Below are 12,670 nucleotides of genomic sequence, written 5' to 3'. Positions count from 1 at the left end.
CCTAAAATAAAGAGCAAGACAAGGGGTTGGCGTTCATCCTTCCTTCTTCTCTTTCCAAAGTTGGGGAGGTTTTGAGTAGACTCATCTCATCATCTAGGCTCTGTATTTTTAGATGCTTTGATGTTTGGGAATCTGGAGCTCATTTTGGCCAGTCCTGTCATTTGTTGAGATTTTTTTTATTATTAGAAGTTTATTGCTATGTCATGCCATGTTGGGAGATGACATTAACATGACAGTAATAGCAGAATAAAACAGAAAATCAGGGTGATCACTTTGGGTTCCTCACACAAGGTGTCTTTATGTTCTCGGGACTAGGATAATCTACTACAATTATGTCCAAGAAACTGCTTGTCAAGGCCACTGTTTAGTCTTTGGTAATACTAATCACTCTTTATAATGTTGAATTTTGAGTTCAATTTACATAGCTTAAATAATCATTGTCTATGACAGATTTTTTTTATAAAAAGACCCCATAAGGAAAAGTACATATCTGTGAACTTTATCTAAAGAAATAATCTAACTTCTAAGTACAGAAGCCTTTTTATGAAGGTGACTAATAATGGTCCATTATGTTTTACCTGTCCGCCAGCAGAAAGGACTGAAAGTGGCCATGCTGGGATACAGTGACCACAAGGCAGAATTTCTGGGTTGGTCAGCTAAAGCAATGTGAGGGTAGAGAGCTCCCTGGCGGAACAATCAAATATTTTTATCTGCTTGGAGGAAGAAGGCAGAGCCAGCGGACAGGTTCCAGCCAAAGTTTCAGGACTTTGGTTTCAGAAAGAAAGTAGTCTTCTTTAGAGACAGATGGAATTTGCGTTCTCTCAATATGGCATTAACAAACTTAGGTGCTGGCTTGAGTCAGAGGAACAGAATCAAGAGGGAAACAGTACCCAGGAGTCAGTGCTTAGTCTTAAAGAATAACACATCACAGCTAATTCCAGTGTTGAGTTGTGCACTTGTCCCATCTAAACTTTCAGTCAACATCTAATTAGTACTTACTGAGTGTCAATCACTGTGATGGATGGCTGATTTTGTAAGAAATTATACTGTTTTAGGGAAACTAACCAGCTATAAACGTCACCATCATTTTACTCCTCAATTCTGTGCTCAGTATTTAAAAGAATAAGGTATTTGTATCTTATGATCTGCAGTTCCAAAAACCTAATGCTGAAAGAAAATAATAAAAATTTCCACCCTCCAGGAGATTACACACATACTCTTTTGCCCAAAGGCATCTGCAATGATCTTTGGGGATAAGTGGTGCTCTCTGCTAGAAAATCATCCTTTTATTTGCTTTGAAGGTGGGTCTGTGGACACAGCAGTGAGTGGTTAGAGCCCTTGGATTTGAGACTATGTTTAAAAAAGTTACCTCTTGAGAAAAGTCAAATAGCCGGGCATTATTCTGAATGTGTTCATGGTGCAGCCTGCCTGAAAGGCTTGGCCATCAAGAGTTGTCTCCAAAAAGGTGCAGCTCTGATTTTTCTGGAAGTGACAGAAATATTTGTCACAGAAGTTGCTAAGTGGCATGACTGAATCTTAATCCTCTTGTTAGGAGAGGAATGTATTTGTTACAACCAATTTATGATAATCCTAGCCGATTTGCTTGGTGCTTACAGAGGCCAGGGAGGTTGAAGCGCTTACCGACTGCTGACTCATAATCCTCGCTTCAGAAGGGTCAGAGCTGTTCTGTGACTGTTGTCAGCCCCATTCTGGAGATGAGAAGATTGAGTCAAAGAGAAACCAAGCATTGGCAGAAGGCCACAAAACCAGTAAGGGGCAGGCACAGGCGCAGAATATAGTTAACATGGCTCCTTGTTTGCTTCTCATAAACGGAATCCAGTCATCTTGAGATTATCATTAAAACGGAAAATCATTGCTGTTTTGTCTGGGTCCATCCTACCCTTCACTTGATTTTCTGGCTCTTCTGGTTTGGATGATGGGTCCGTAATTGCATCTCTGAGCTCAGAACTTTTCGCGGATCTTTGTGTTACTTAATTGGAGAACAGTATATTGTATACACACAAAATGAACACCGACTGTATTAATCAAGAGAGGCTTGATTCTGGCCTATAATGAATGACCAATCGCTCTCCAGTGACATAAAAAGTATAAAAAGTACGGCGACTAGGGGGCACCAAGAAAGCTTCCTCATCCTGGGTCGTAGGACTTCAGGCAGGCACTATAGACACATTTTCTCTGTCTAGTGGTGGTTGGAGTCAGGCGGCCCACGGGGGTGTACCGGACACTTGACTCTCTCGGTACCCGCGAGCCTCCCAGTTCCGGGCGAGCGTCTTCAGCTCCAGGCTCGTCGCAGGCAGGGAGTCAGGCAGTGTGCTGGGCGGTACCATGCAGAGCTGGTCCCCTGAGTCTTAGAAGGAGCTCGGGCACATCCTTGGCCGACCTCTGGGTGTCAGGGACATCACCCTGGAGTGAGAGGAGGGCATCCGGCTGGAGACGAAGAGAGAGGAAGGGGGCTGGAAGTGCGCGGGTTTGAGCTTTCCCCGGGCTCCAGTCACCCACAGCTCTGACCTCCCCCGCCTGGCTCGCTGTGTCGCCGCCGCCCACCTGGGCGCGCGAGGCTGCTGCAGCGTGGGTGCTGGCTCCCCAGGCCTCATTGGGTGGCTGTGTGCGGAGTTCTCCGGGTCCCTAGCATCCCCTCCCCCGCGCCGTCCTCTGTCCCCCTAGTGCCAGACAGGCTGGTTCTTTGCCCCTTGGGTCGGAGCGCGCTGGTGGGTTTGGCCTGCGCGGCGGCGGCGGCGGAGGCGGGGGAGCGAGTGAGCGAGCGCGAGGGGCGGGCGCGAGTGGTTGTGAGTCACCGGTACCTGGAGCGCTAGCGACGCAGAGCCAGCGGCTCACAGCCCGAGCCAGAGCCGAGCGCCAGCGTCGCAGAGTGCGGCCGGCCCCAGGCCCCGCCGCGCCCCCTTACATCCCACCAGACCAGTTCGCCCGCGCTTGAAACCCTTCAGCTTGCCCAGAGGTGGCACGGGGCTCTCCAGGGGATGTCACAGCGGCTCCCCGGAGCCCCTAACCACAGCCGCAGCAACAGCCACCGCCCGCGGGAACCGCGACAATGAATCCCCAGTGCGCCCGCTGCGGAAAAGTGGTGTATCCCACGGAGAAAGTCAATTGCCTGGATAAGGTGAGCGAGGGGGCGCCTGGCCAGCCCGGACCTGCCGGGCGTCCGACTGCACCTGCTCCAAGAAGTTTTGGCACCTGGGTTAGGAAGATGAGTGGGTTGGTATGTTTCCTGGGTCTCGGCACAGGGAGAGGATGCTTGAAGGAAGACCCCAGCCGTTGTGTCTGAGATCTCCACGATCAAATGATAAGGGTGTTTGAATTAGGAAAGGCTTTTGTCCCGGGTGTAGGGTGCGCGACATCCACACAGTTGCCTTGAAGGACTCATGGCAGCCCCAGCACGGAAGAACCAGAATTAGGTATCCAGTAGCTTGGCTGAGCCAACCAGGAGCCAAGCTGAGAACCCAGGGGCTAGGTTGAGCACCCAGCAGCCAGGTTGAGTCACCCACGAGCCAGGCTGGGAACGGGGGGGGGGCATTTAACAAGCCGCGTCCCCTCCCCCGTCATGTCTGTCCCTCCCTCCCCACTGCACGGACCTTGGCACCTTCATCTCATCCAGTCCCTAACAGTTCTTGTGACAACGGCTTTAGGAAAAGGCAAATAATTAATATGCCATGGGGCGCCACTGCCGCAGTGCTAAGAATAACCCCTGTAGGAAAGACCCAGCCCGTGTAGCAAGCTGACCCACGGGCGCCTACTCCACCAGGGTAAATTCCAGAGGAAGTGGCTTTAGCCGGGTCGCAGCAGCTCTGCCCTTCCTGGGTGTGGATGGAGTTGAACAGCCTGTGAGACAGACCCAGCGCGATCCCTGGTGACTGACAACTGAAACCAGCCGTAGGCAGTCCCAGTGAAATTTGCGTTTGGTGTTACAAACGCCTCGGTAGTGTAATCCATCTCTCAGACAGAGCAGCGTTTTGCAATTTAGTGGAGGCTGGGTGGGGATGGGACAAGGGTGTTTACATAGGCCACCTCTGCTACTGTGGGTTGTCTGACTTCCGGTGGACACGTGCGAGAAAATCCTACAAACACAACATTTAGGCATTTGGAAAGAAATCCTCTTTCATTTTAAAGTCCCCCCCCCCCCCAGTTCTCCATTATCTGACTTCAGGGTTCCTTTTCCACTGTAATATGGGCAGAACCTTGGCATCTCTTCCTTTGTGAGTCTGGTGGTGGGATTAATTTAAAAACGAACTTTAATAGCTGTCTGAGTTCTTCACTGAACTGGAAACATAAATGTGGGCTACTACCTACGTATATTTTCTGGTAACGTTATCATATGGGCTGCCTTCCCTGCCCGTTCTGGTCTTCTGTTCGCAACTGGTATTGCAATGAAGTGTTAAGTATTTGTTTGTGTTTTTCTTTCCTTCTTAGCATTGGCATAAAGGATGCTTCCATTGCGAGGTCTGCAAGATGGCTCTCAACATGAACAACTACAAAGGCTATGAAAAGAAGCCCTATTGCAACGCGTGAGTATTGCCAGTGCGCTGTGCCAGGGGGAGCCCAGCAGGAGAGCTTAAGTTAGTAGACATGCCTCTTCTGAAGAATCGACTCACTGTGCCACTCGGTGTGCAGGTGGCCCATGACCTGTTAACGCACAGACTCCATGGCCACTTACTACGTCGAAGGTCGCTGTGTTTATGTCCTGCTAATGTGTAGGGTAATTTGTGTGACTTTTCCACCAGGTTAGCGTTTGAAGTTCACAGCATTTCAGACTTAGCGACGTTTATTAGAAGCTCCAGAACTTACCCACTGAGAATGTGTGGGCTCTGACATGCATGTCAGGCAGATTTCCATTTTAATCATATGTCAATATCCATTTTAATTGCAGGATGTTGCTATCTTGCAGTTTTATATCTGAACCTAGTTGCTAGGGAAAGAAGTCTCGTTGGTTTGGTCTTCACTGAGACCGCTTCAGGTATTCTGGGGTTTGAGCTGGGAATGAAAGAATTGTGGAGTGATTTCTACCTGGTTAGTATCGGATCTGCTGCCGTAGACCTGTAGTAGACAAGGTACTTGTGGCTGCTCAGTAGTAGGTGGGGAAATGAAGCAGCGGCACTCTCTTTGAAGGCTCCCCTGAGGGCATGTTCTGGGCAATATTAGCTAGCCTTGGCACAGTGTTTACCATGAGTCAGGCCATGCTTAGAGTACTTTATTCATACCGAGTTATTTAATCTTTACTAACATCACGTGGGTAAAGGGGAACATTAATATTACTCCCCTCCATAACAGGTAATGAAACTAAATGGAGGCGCTAAGCTTCAGAATGGGGCTCAGGTCACTTCCAGGGGCTGCAAGTGACTCCACATTGGGCAGAACCTCCAAGGGCTCTCTTGTTGCCTTGGGACCTGAGCTGCTTTACTCTTCTGAGCATCCCTCTGGTCACACAGTGGCTTCCTAACCATAGATTCTCCCTCTTCCCAGTTCCCCCATGATCATGGCCAGGTCTAGAGATAGCTCAGAGACCTCTGGACAACTCTAACATTCTAGCTGGAATATTGGCAGAACCTGCTCCTTCCCAGTGTTTGAAGCAGCCCCATAGGTCTTTGGGAGACTGAGGGTCAGGGCATCTTCATCTTGGATAGGGAGTATGAAAGAGAGTCAGTGAATAAACGGTGTACTCAGATATCTGGTGCAGAACTTTAAAAATATCTGGTTTCTGGGGGAAGGCTCAGTGGGTACAGGCTCTTGTGCCATAAGCATCAACACCTGTAACCTCAGTGTTTGGGGAGTAGAGATGGGGGTCACCAGGACTCGCTGGCCGTCTACCTACGCAGGTTTCATGAGAGACTCTGTGTCAAGGGAAGAAGGTGGAGAGTAACAACTGGTAGTCTCTAATTTCCTTGCCTGTGCACGTAAGTTTCACATACACACACATACGTATATACATACATACATACAGATACACACATACAGTATGGTGGAGAATTATAATTTTTTCTTTGTAGTTGGAATTTTCTTTGGGCCACCAAGCAGCTCCCAAATAAAGACACAGAGACTTATTAATTATGAATTCTCGGCCTTACCTTAGTCTTGTCCCACTAGCTCTTTTAACTTAATTTGACCTGTTTCTATTCATCTATGTTTTGCCTTGAGGCTTTTTATCTTTCATTCATTCTGTGTGTTTTATTTTCCTACTTCCTCATTCTTGTTTGACTGCCTCCCCCCCCATCTTCCTGGAATCTTTTTTTCTTTCTTCCCCCAAGTCTAAGTTCCTCCTCCTACTTACTTTCCCTTCCCAGAAGCCTGTACCTCCTCCCTTGCTATTGGCTATTCAGCTTTTTATTAGACCAATCGGGTGCCTGAGGCAGGCAAGGAAAAACAGCAGCACAGCTTCATATAATTAAACAAATGCAATACATCTTTTGCAATACATCTTTATATAACTGAGCAAATATTCTGTAACATAAACAAATACATCACATCTTTATATAAACAAACGCAACATATCTTTATATAGTTAAGCAAATGTAACACATATTTGCATAGTTAAACAATTATTCCTCAACATTTCTTTGCATTTCTTTCTGGTCTAGTTTAGGGCTCACAGGTAGACAGATGCTTTCCAAGAAATTAGAATTTTGAGGACTGAAGAGAATTCAGGGCTTCTTTGGACAAGTAGTGCACAGATATTCTCCGAATCTGTTTTCAACCCTCCCAAACCCTATCCCTTACTGAGAAAATCTAAAGACAAAAATGAGATTTTGGGGACCGTGGTCTTCTGCTTCCTTAAGGAGGACAAACAGCTGGTTCCAGATCAAAGACTGGGTGCAACAAGAGAATGAGGGGCTGATAACACATTGCTCAGATAATTGTTCTTTAGGGAAAGGAGATTAACGATCCTTCCTGGAACTGTGTAGCTTGTGGCCTAATGGCCCCAGCTTTATGAGCTATTCAGGATCAGGAAGGATCCCTTATAACTTTACTGCCTGAAGTTTAACCCAATCCACAACAATGCTTTTTGGGTTCCCCAAGAGGGCCTTCAGGGTTTAGAGGGAAAAAGGAGAGAATAACAATTGCAAAAGAGATGGATACATGGAGTGACAAAAGAAATTTAAAAAAAGGAAGATAGAAAGAAAGAGAGGAAGGAAGCCGGAGAGGTGGCTTACTGGCTTATGTGCTTGTACACAATCTTGAGGCCCTGAATTCTTTCCCCAGAAACCATGTAGAAAATTAAGACATGGTAAGAAGGAGGCAGGTCTGGGGCTTGCGGACCAGGCAGTCTGGCATACATGTTGACCTCCAGGCTAATGAGAGACCCCATTTCAAAACCCAACAAGGCAGACAACTCCTGAGGATTGAGAATGGTACCTATGGTTGACCTCTGTCCTTCATACACATGCTTACATAAATGTACCCACATGTATTGGAATACACATGTGAATGAGCGCGTGTGCACGCGTGCACACGCATGCATCCACACCCACACACAGAGTCTAGAGGGAAAAACAAGAAGCAAGTTAGCTTAGCGCAGCTCTGTTCTGTGAGAGTCTCACAGTGCGCTGCAAGTCCTGAACAGGTTGGGAAAGGCTAGCTAGTTTGAACTATGACTCAACAGTGAATTAGTGCCAAGACACTGGGATTTGGACCCTAAGACAAAAGAACTCCATCAATAGGAGATTTCTGGGCTTGAATATTAGTTTTCACTCATTTTAGATACCTCTAAATTAAATATTTTCAGATTTTCTGTTTCTGATGGTTAGTAATCTCAACTAGAAGTGTTAGAGTACCACCTGGTTCTTTGGCTCATTATTGGACCCAGCAGTTCACTTTATTCAACAGCTAAAAGGAAGGCAGGAATTCACCTCTCCTGGGTGAGAGAGCTGAAGTTTCGTATTTGTCTAACTTTGCTCAAGTTTGCACTCTATCTTAGCATACTTTCTCCAGAAAATAAGGCTCCGCGAGTTGCGGGTTCTGTTCTCCATGATGTTTCCAGGCTCAGATGTATCCCTTGTTTTCAGTTCATATTTTTCTAAGGGCATGTGTTGCCATGTGACCTGGTCCATGTGGATTACCCTCTGGGGATCCCATGCATCTGCTCTAATTCAGGGGGTGCTTGTCAGTCATCTGTTCCCTGTAGTCTCGGGCAGAAGGGCGGCCATCGTTTCTCTGGGTCAGTGGTGGAAAATTGATTCTTGAATGAATTAAGCTTCAGGAAAATGAAGTGTTTTCTGTCTGTCCGTGGAAAGCGACATTTTATCTGTACCTAGGTTGGTTCAGTAGTTGATACACACATGTGCTCAAATGTCAAAAAATATCTTAAAAAGAAGAATACAGTCCTTCTTTAGTAACTGAGGTGTATAGGTTCCAGCAACCCCTCCCCTCTCTCTTTAGCAATATTGGTAGATGCTCAAGGCCCTTGAAGAAAGGGATGTAGTGTTTGCATATAACCTGCTCATGTCCTCCCACATATGATAAGTCACCTCCAGATGACTTACCCAAGCACAGTGTAAAAGCCATGCAAATGGTTCTCATGCTGTATTGCTTAGGGAGTGACGACAGGAAAAAGGCCTGCGCATTTAGCAGAGATTCCTAATTCCCAGTAGTTTTCATCTGTGAGTAGGTGAGATATGGCCCTCACAGGTAAGGAGGGCAGATTACATTGACCATCTGTGTATTTCTTACCTGGAATCAACTTTTATTAAACTTTTGGCCAATTTTGCTTCATCCTTTTCTAACTACATCTAATTCTCTACAATTTTTAAATATTGTCAGGCCATTGGCCAGTTTATCTTGTCATATTTCATCCTGAAACATGATATTGTACACTAAGAATAAAGATATTTTCTTCAAGAATCAACAGAACCATTTTCATGTGTAAGAAAATAAAATTGATAACATTTATATTTGGCCCATGTTTAACCTATGTTTCTTTCATTGTCCTCAGATCGTCTTTTTCAGTTTGTGTGTGGGGTGTGTGCGAGCGTGTGCATGCCTTATTTTAGGATCCAGTCAGGGTACATAGCTTACATTTAGTCATTAGGAAAACACCAACTTCTTCTGGCTACTACAAGTTCACTGTCAGGCATTCAATTTCTGCTGTCAATTCTCGTGGCTTGGATAGTCTCTTAAGAGAGTTTTCAGGCAGAGTACTTATGTGGTATTTTCTTTTAGACAGTAGCATATGTAATTAGCTTGAGACTCTTTGAAATAAATATTAACGTTGTGCTTAAGATTTGCAAGCATAAGCCCAGGCATTTTCTTTGTAATTGATACCTGAGGGCATCTTTTTTTAATGGAATGAGGCAGTGAATGCTTCTTGAGTTTAGATGCGTTGCTTGTTTATAGTCTCATGTGCTTAGAGAAGAAATAAGTATTCTGTTTGCTTTCATGCAAAGGAGGGCATGTATAAAATGTAATTTACATGGCATTTACATTTTGATCTTTTTGTTAGGATGATCGGAATAGAGTATATGCTCGACAGGAGATTGGACACAATGCACATTTACTTCCTAACATAGCACTGCAAACTATTAAAATATTTAAAAACAAACTGGTCTACTTGAGTACGTGCCATGTTTTCATAAGCCTTTATATTTCATAAGCCGGCAGTGGATTCTTGGTTAGCACATTCAGGATTTTCTGCATCTTAGAACTTGCAAAGCAAAGAGGACTGAGCAATGTTCTTACTGCTTAGAGGTGCGGGGAAAATAACACGAGATGATTAGACAAAAAACACAGCTTGTATTTATGCGTGAATTATATGCCAAGCTAAACTACAAACACTCTGATACCCCACATGCCACACAAAGACTATAAACCCCAAGGCCATTTGTCAAATTATTTAATTTATTGTGTGTGAAAGTCAAATTTGCATTCATTATGTGTTTGCAAAAAATATATTGGTTCTTAGAATTTTCTGAGAAGACATTATTGCTTAGAAGTAGCAATATCAATGACTGGCCTTTACTATGCTTCCACCAAATGTCACATTATCTTAGGTCCAGGGAAGGACCAGACAATGATGCAATAGTTTAATATGACCTTGCCAATAATTTCCCCAAGTCATTTCTTCTGCAGATTTGTGTGTGTGTGTGTGTGTGTGTGTGTGTGTGCGTGTGTGCATGCATGCTTGTGTGTAGGGCAATGGAGGGCTGTGTGTGAACATTTGTCCCGATTGTGTCAAATGTATTTTTAATTGTGAAGTAAAAACAAAACAAAACAACCCGAAAACAAAAACCAAAAATTATCCCAAACCCACAGATATCTGTGCTAAGTACATTTAGTCATCTTTCCAATAAGATTCCCTCCCACCAAAGAGTCTCACTTAACACGATTTTGTCAGACTTTGGAAAATGAAACAGCAGGAGCTGTGTGTTGCCTTTGCTTTCTTCTCTGGCTGCGTTATCATTTCCCCTTGTGAATATTCAGTGGCTAGCTCCAGCCTGGAAGATGCTGAGCTGGGCGCTGCTCGTTAAGAGCCACTCAGAATGGTCAGTGCGCTTCTGCCAGCCTGTCCTGCGGGTGCATATCTGGGCCAAGGCTCCTCTGGTTCTCACTTCACTCTTCTCTGTGCTAACTCCTTGTTAGTACTCTTTCTGAGGTTATCAGAGGAGAGGGAAGGGAAAATAATGAAACACAGACCTGAGCTCCACGCCCATCCCACCTCCTGTTTCCCTTATCTCTGTGTCCACCTTCCAAATTTGGTCGTGTAACACTTTGTGGCTATTTCAAGGGGATTTGTGAGTTCCCTACTGTTAGTGAGCAGTGGTTTCTGAAGGTTTCCTGACCTGCACAGCCCGTCATGGACACTTTGGAGCTTGGCATTGATGGGTTTGAATCCTGACACCATCTTGTCTTCTAGAACAAGTCTTTGGATTGTTTATTCTTCCTCTATAAAACAAGAACAGTAATAACATGTATTATTTACTTTTCTAATTGTGGGGCAGAATGCCTGAAAGCGGTAACTTCAGAGAGAAGAGGTTTATTAGACTCACAGTCTCAGAGGGCACAGCCCAGCACAGTAGGGAAGACATGGAAGTGGGGGCTTGTAGATAGTCACATGGTGGTGACAGACCAGAAGCAGAGTGAGAAAGTGGGTGGGGCTGTAGCTCTCAAGGTCCCCCTAATGTCCTGTATCCAGACAATTTGTCCAACTTCATAAAGATTCAGTAGCTTCCCCAAATAGCGCCACCAGTAGGAGACCAAGTGTTCACACACAAAAACCAGTGCGTGTGTGTTGGTACACATTTAAACCATAACCTGCCAAACTCACAGCACCCGGTGAAGATTGCAAAAGCCAGGAGCAGCACATAGCTGACCTTCAGCAGACAATAGTGCCCTTTTCACCGTGGGAAAAAGTACAGAAAGATGGAGAAGCACAGCCCATAAATAATAGCAGTTACCCTAATAGAAAAAGTCATACTGAAGTGTGTGTGCACGTGTGCATGTACGTGTGTGTGCATCCGTGTGCGTGTATGTGCGTGTGTGCGTGTACATGTGTGTGCATCTCTGTGTATATGTGCGTGTGTGCGTGTACGTGTGTGCATCCGTGTGCATGTATGTGTGTGTGCGTGTACGTGTGTGTGCATGCCTGTGTGTGTGTGTGTGTGTATACGTGGTGCTGGGGATCAGATCTGAGGCCTCATATATGGTAGGCGAGCACTGTCTCACCAAGCCACACCACTAGCCCCACCCATACCAGATTTTGCACTGTGGAATGCCATTCCTGTAACCAGAATTGGAAGAAAGAAAGATAAGTATCAAACATAGAGAAAACATGAATATGCCCTCGAGTGCTAAGAGTTTGAGACAGGCTAGTTTGTTGTTATGCCCTGTATGCCAGAAAGCACTGAGAGTTGCCCATGGGTATGGTGAGGAACAGGGTGTCCGTGGCCTGGAAGTGGGCCTTTAATGGACTTCAGCTGTTGCTTTTACACGCTTCCATCATGCGAGCCCCACACTTTTCCTGGGGGCCAACCTGGTACTGTTAGCCCCTAGATCAACTGTGGCACACACATACCTTGCTGTGTGGGATCTATCTGTGTCCACTCGAGGAGGGGAGGGTTCTGTTTTGCTCACTTGCTTGTCCCTTGAACCTGCCATGTGAAGACGAGATGGTGCTCAGCTGGCATTAAGGCTTTCTTGGGGACTGTTGTCATGCTAACCTCTCTGAGTGCTGCCTCTGCGCCCTAATTCAGCACGGGGCCCTGCTGGTTTCTCCTAGGAAGGCAAGAAGTTGGACAATCTAGGAGCAAGGTGTGGGCTAGGCTCTGAGGAGCCTGAAAGGTTTTTTCCAAATCTGAATAGCAAAGGGGTAAAATGTCCTTATTGACGGGCTAGGCTTGTGAATTCCAGGCTTGGATGTGGTAGGATTCATTGTTGGTGCTTAAAGGTTCAGGTGTACCAGGGGATACATTCTGAAAACACTCCTTACCCGTGTTTGCGTTTTCATTGTAATTTGTGAAGGGGGGAAATGTCTTCTCCTTAACAGGGACCTTACAGAGACGAAATGGCGGGAGGATGTTTGTGAGCATCAATACATCAAATGACGGCTATCAGGCACCCACATGTCAGTCCTGTTATTTATCACAGCAAATTAGTGACATGACCTAATATTTCTCAGAGATTGTAGAAAATGTCACAGTCTTAACTTCGA

At 45.6% G+C, this 12,670-nt stretch overlaps 1 protein-coding gene across 1 annotated transcript in view; it reads left to right on the top strand.

The window, feature by feature from the left end:
- Positions 1 to 2,516: 2,516 nt before the first annotated feature.
- Nebl (nebulette) overlaps positions 2,517 to 12,670 on the top strand; it is a 341,905-nt gene continuing 331,751 nt past the window's right edge. Inside the window, exons 1-2 of the mRNA XM_050152681.1 lie at positions 2,517 to 3,139; positions 4,447 to 4,541. Of these exons, the coding sequence (XP_050008638.1) occupies positions 3,071 to 3,139; positions 4,447 to 4,541 (164 nt within the window). The 5' untranslated portion in view covers positions 2,517 to 3,070. The remainder of the gene's footprint in view (positions 3,140 to 4,446; positions 4,542 to 12,670) is intronic.

The sequence above is a fragment of the Alexandromys fortis genome, unplaced genomic scaffold, assembly GCF_014885135.2.
Source record: "Alexandromys fortis isolate MF-2015 unplaced genomic scaffold, M_Fortis_MF-2015_v1.1 scaffold_54, whole genome shotgun sequence".
Classification (NCBI taxonomy): domain Eukaryota; kingdom Metazoa; phylum Chordata; class Mammalia; order Rodentia; family Cricetidae; genus Alexandromys; species Alexandromys fortis.
The sequence above is the reverse complement of the archived record's forward strand: the minus strand, read 5'-3'. Positions and strand labels throughout refer to the sequence as shown.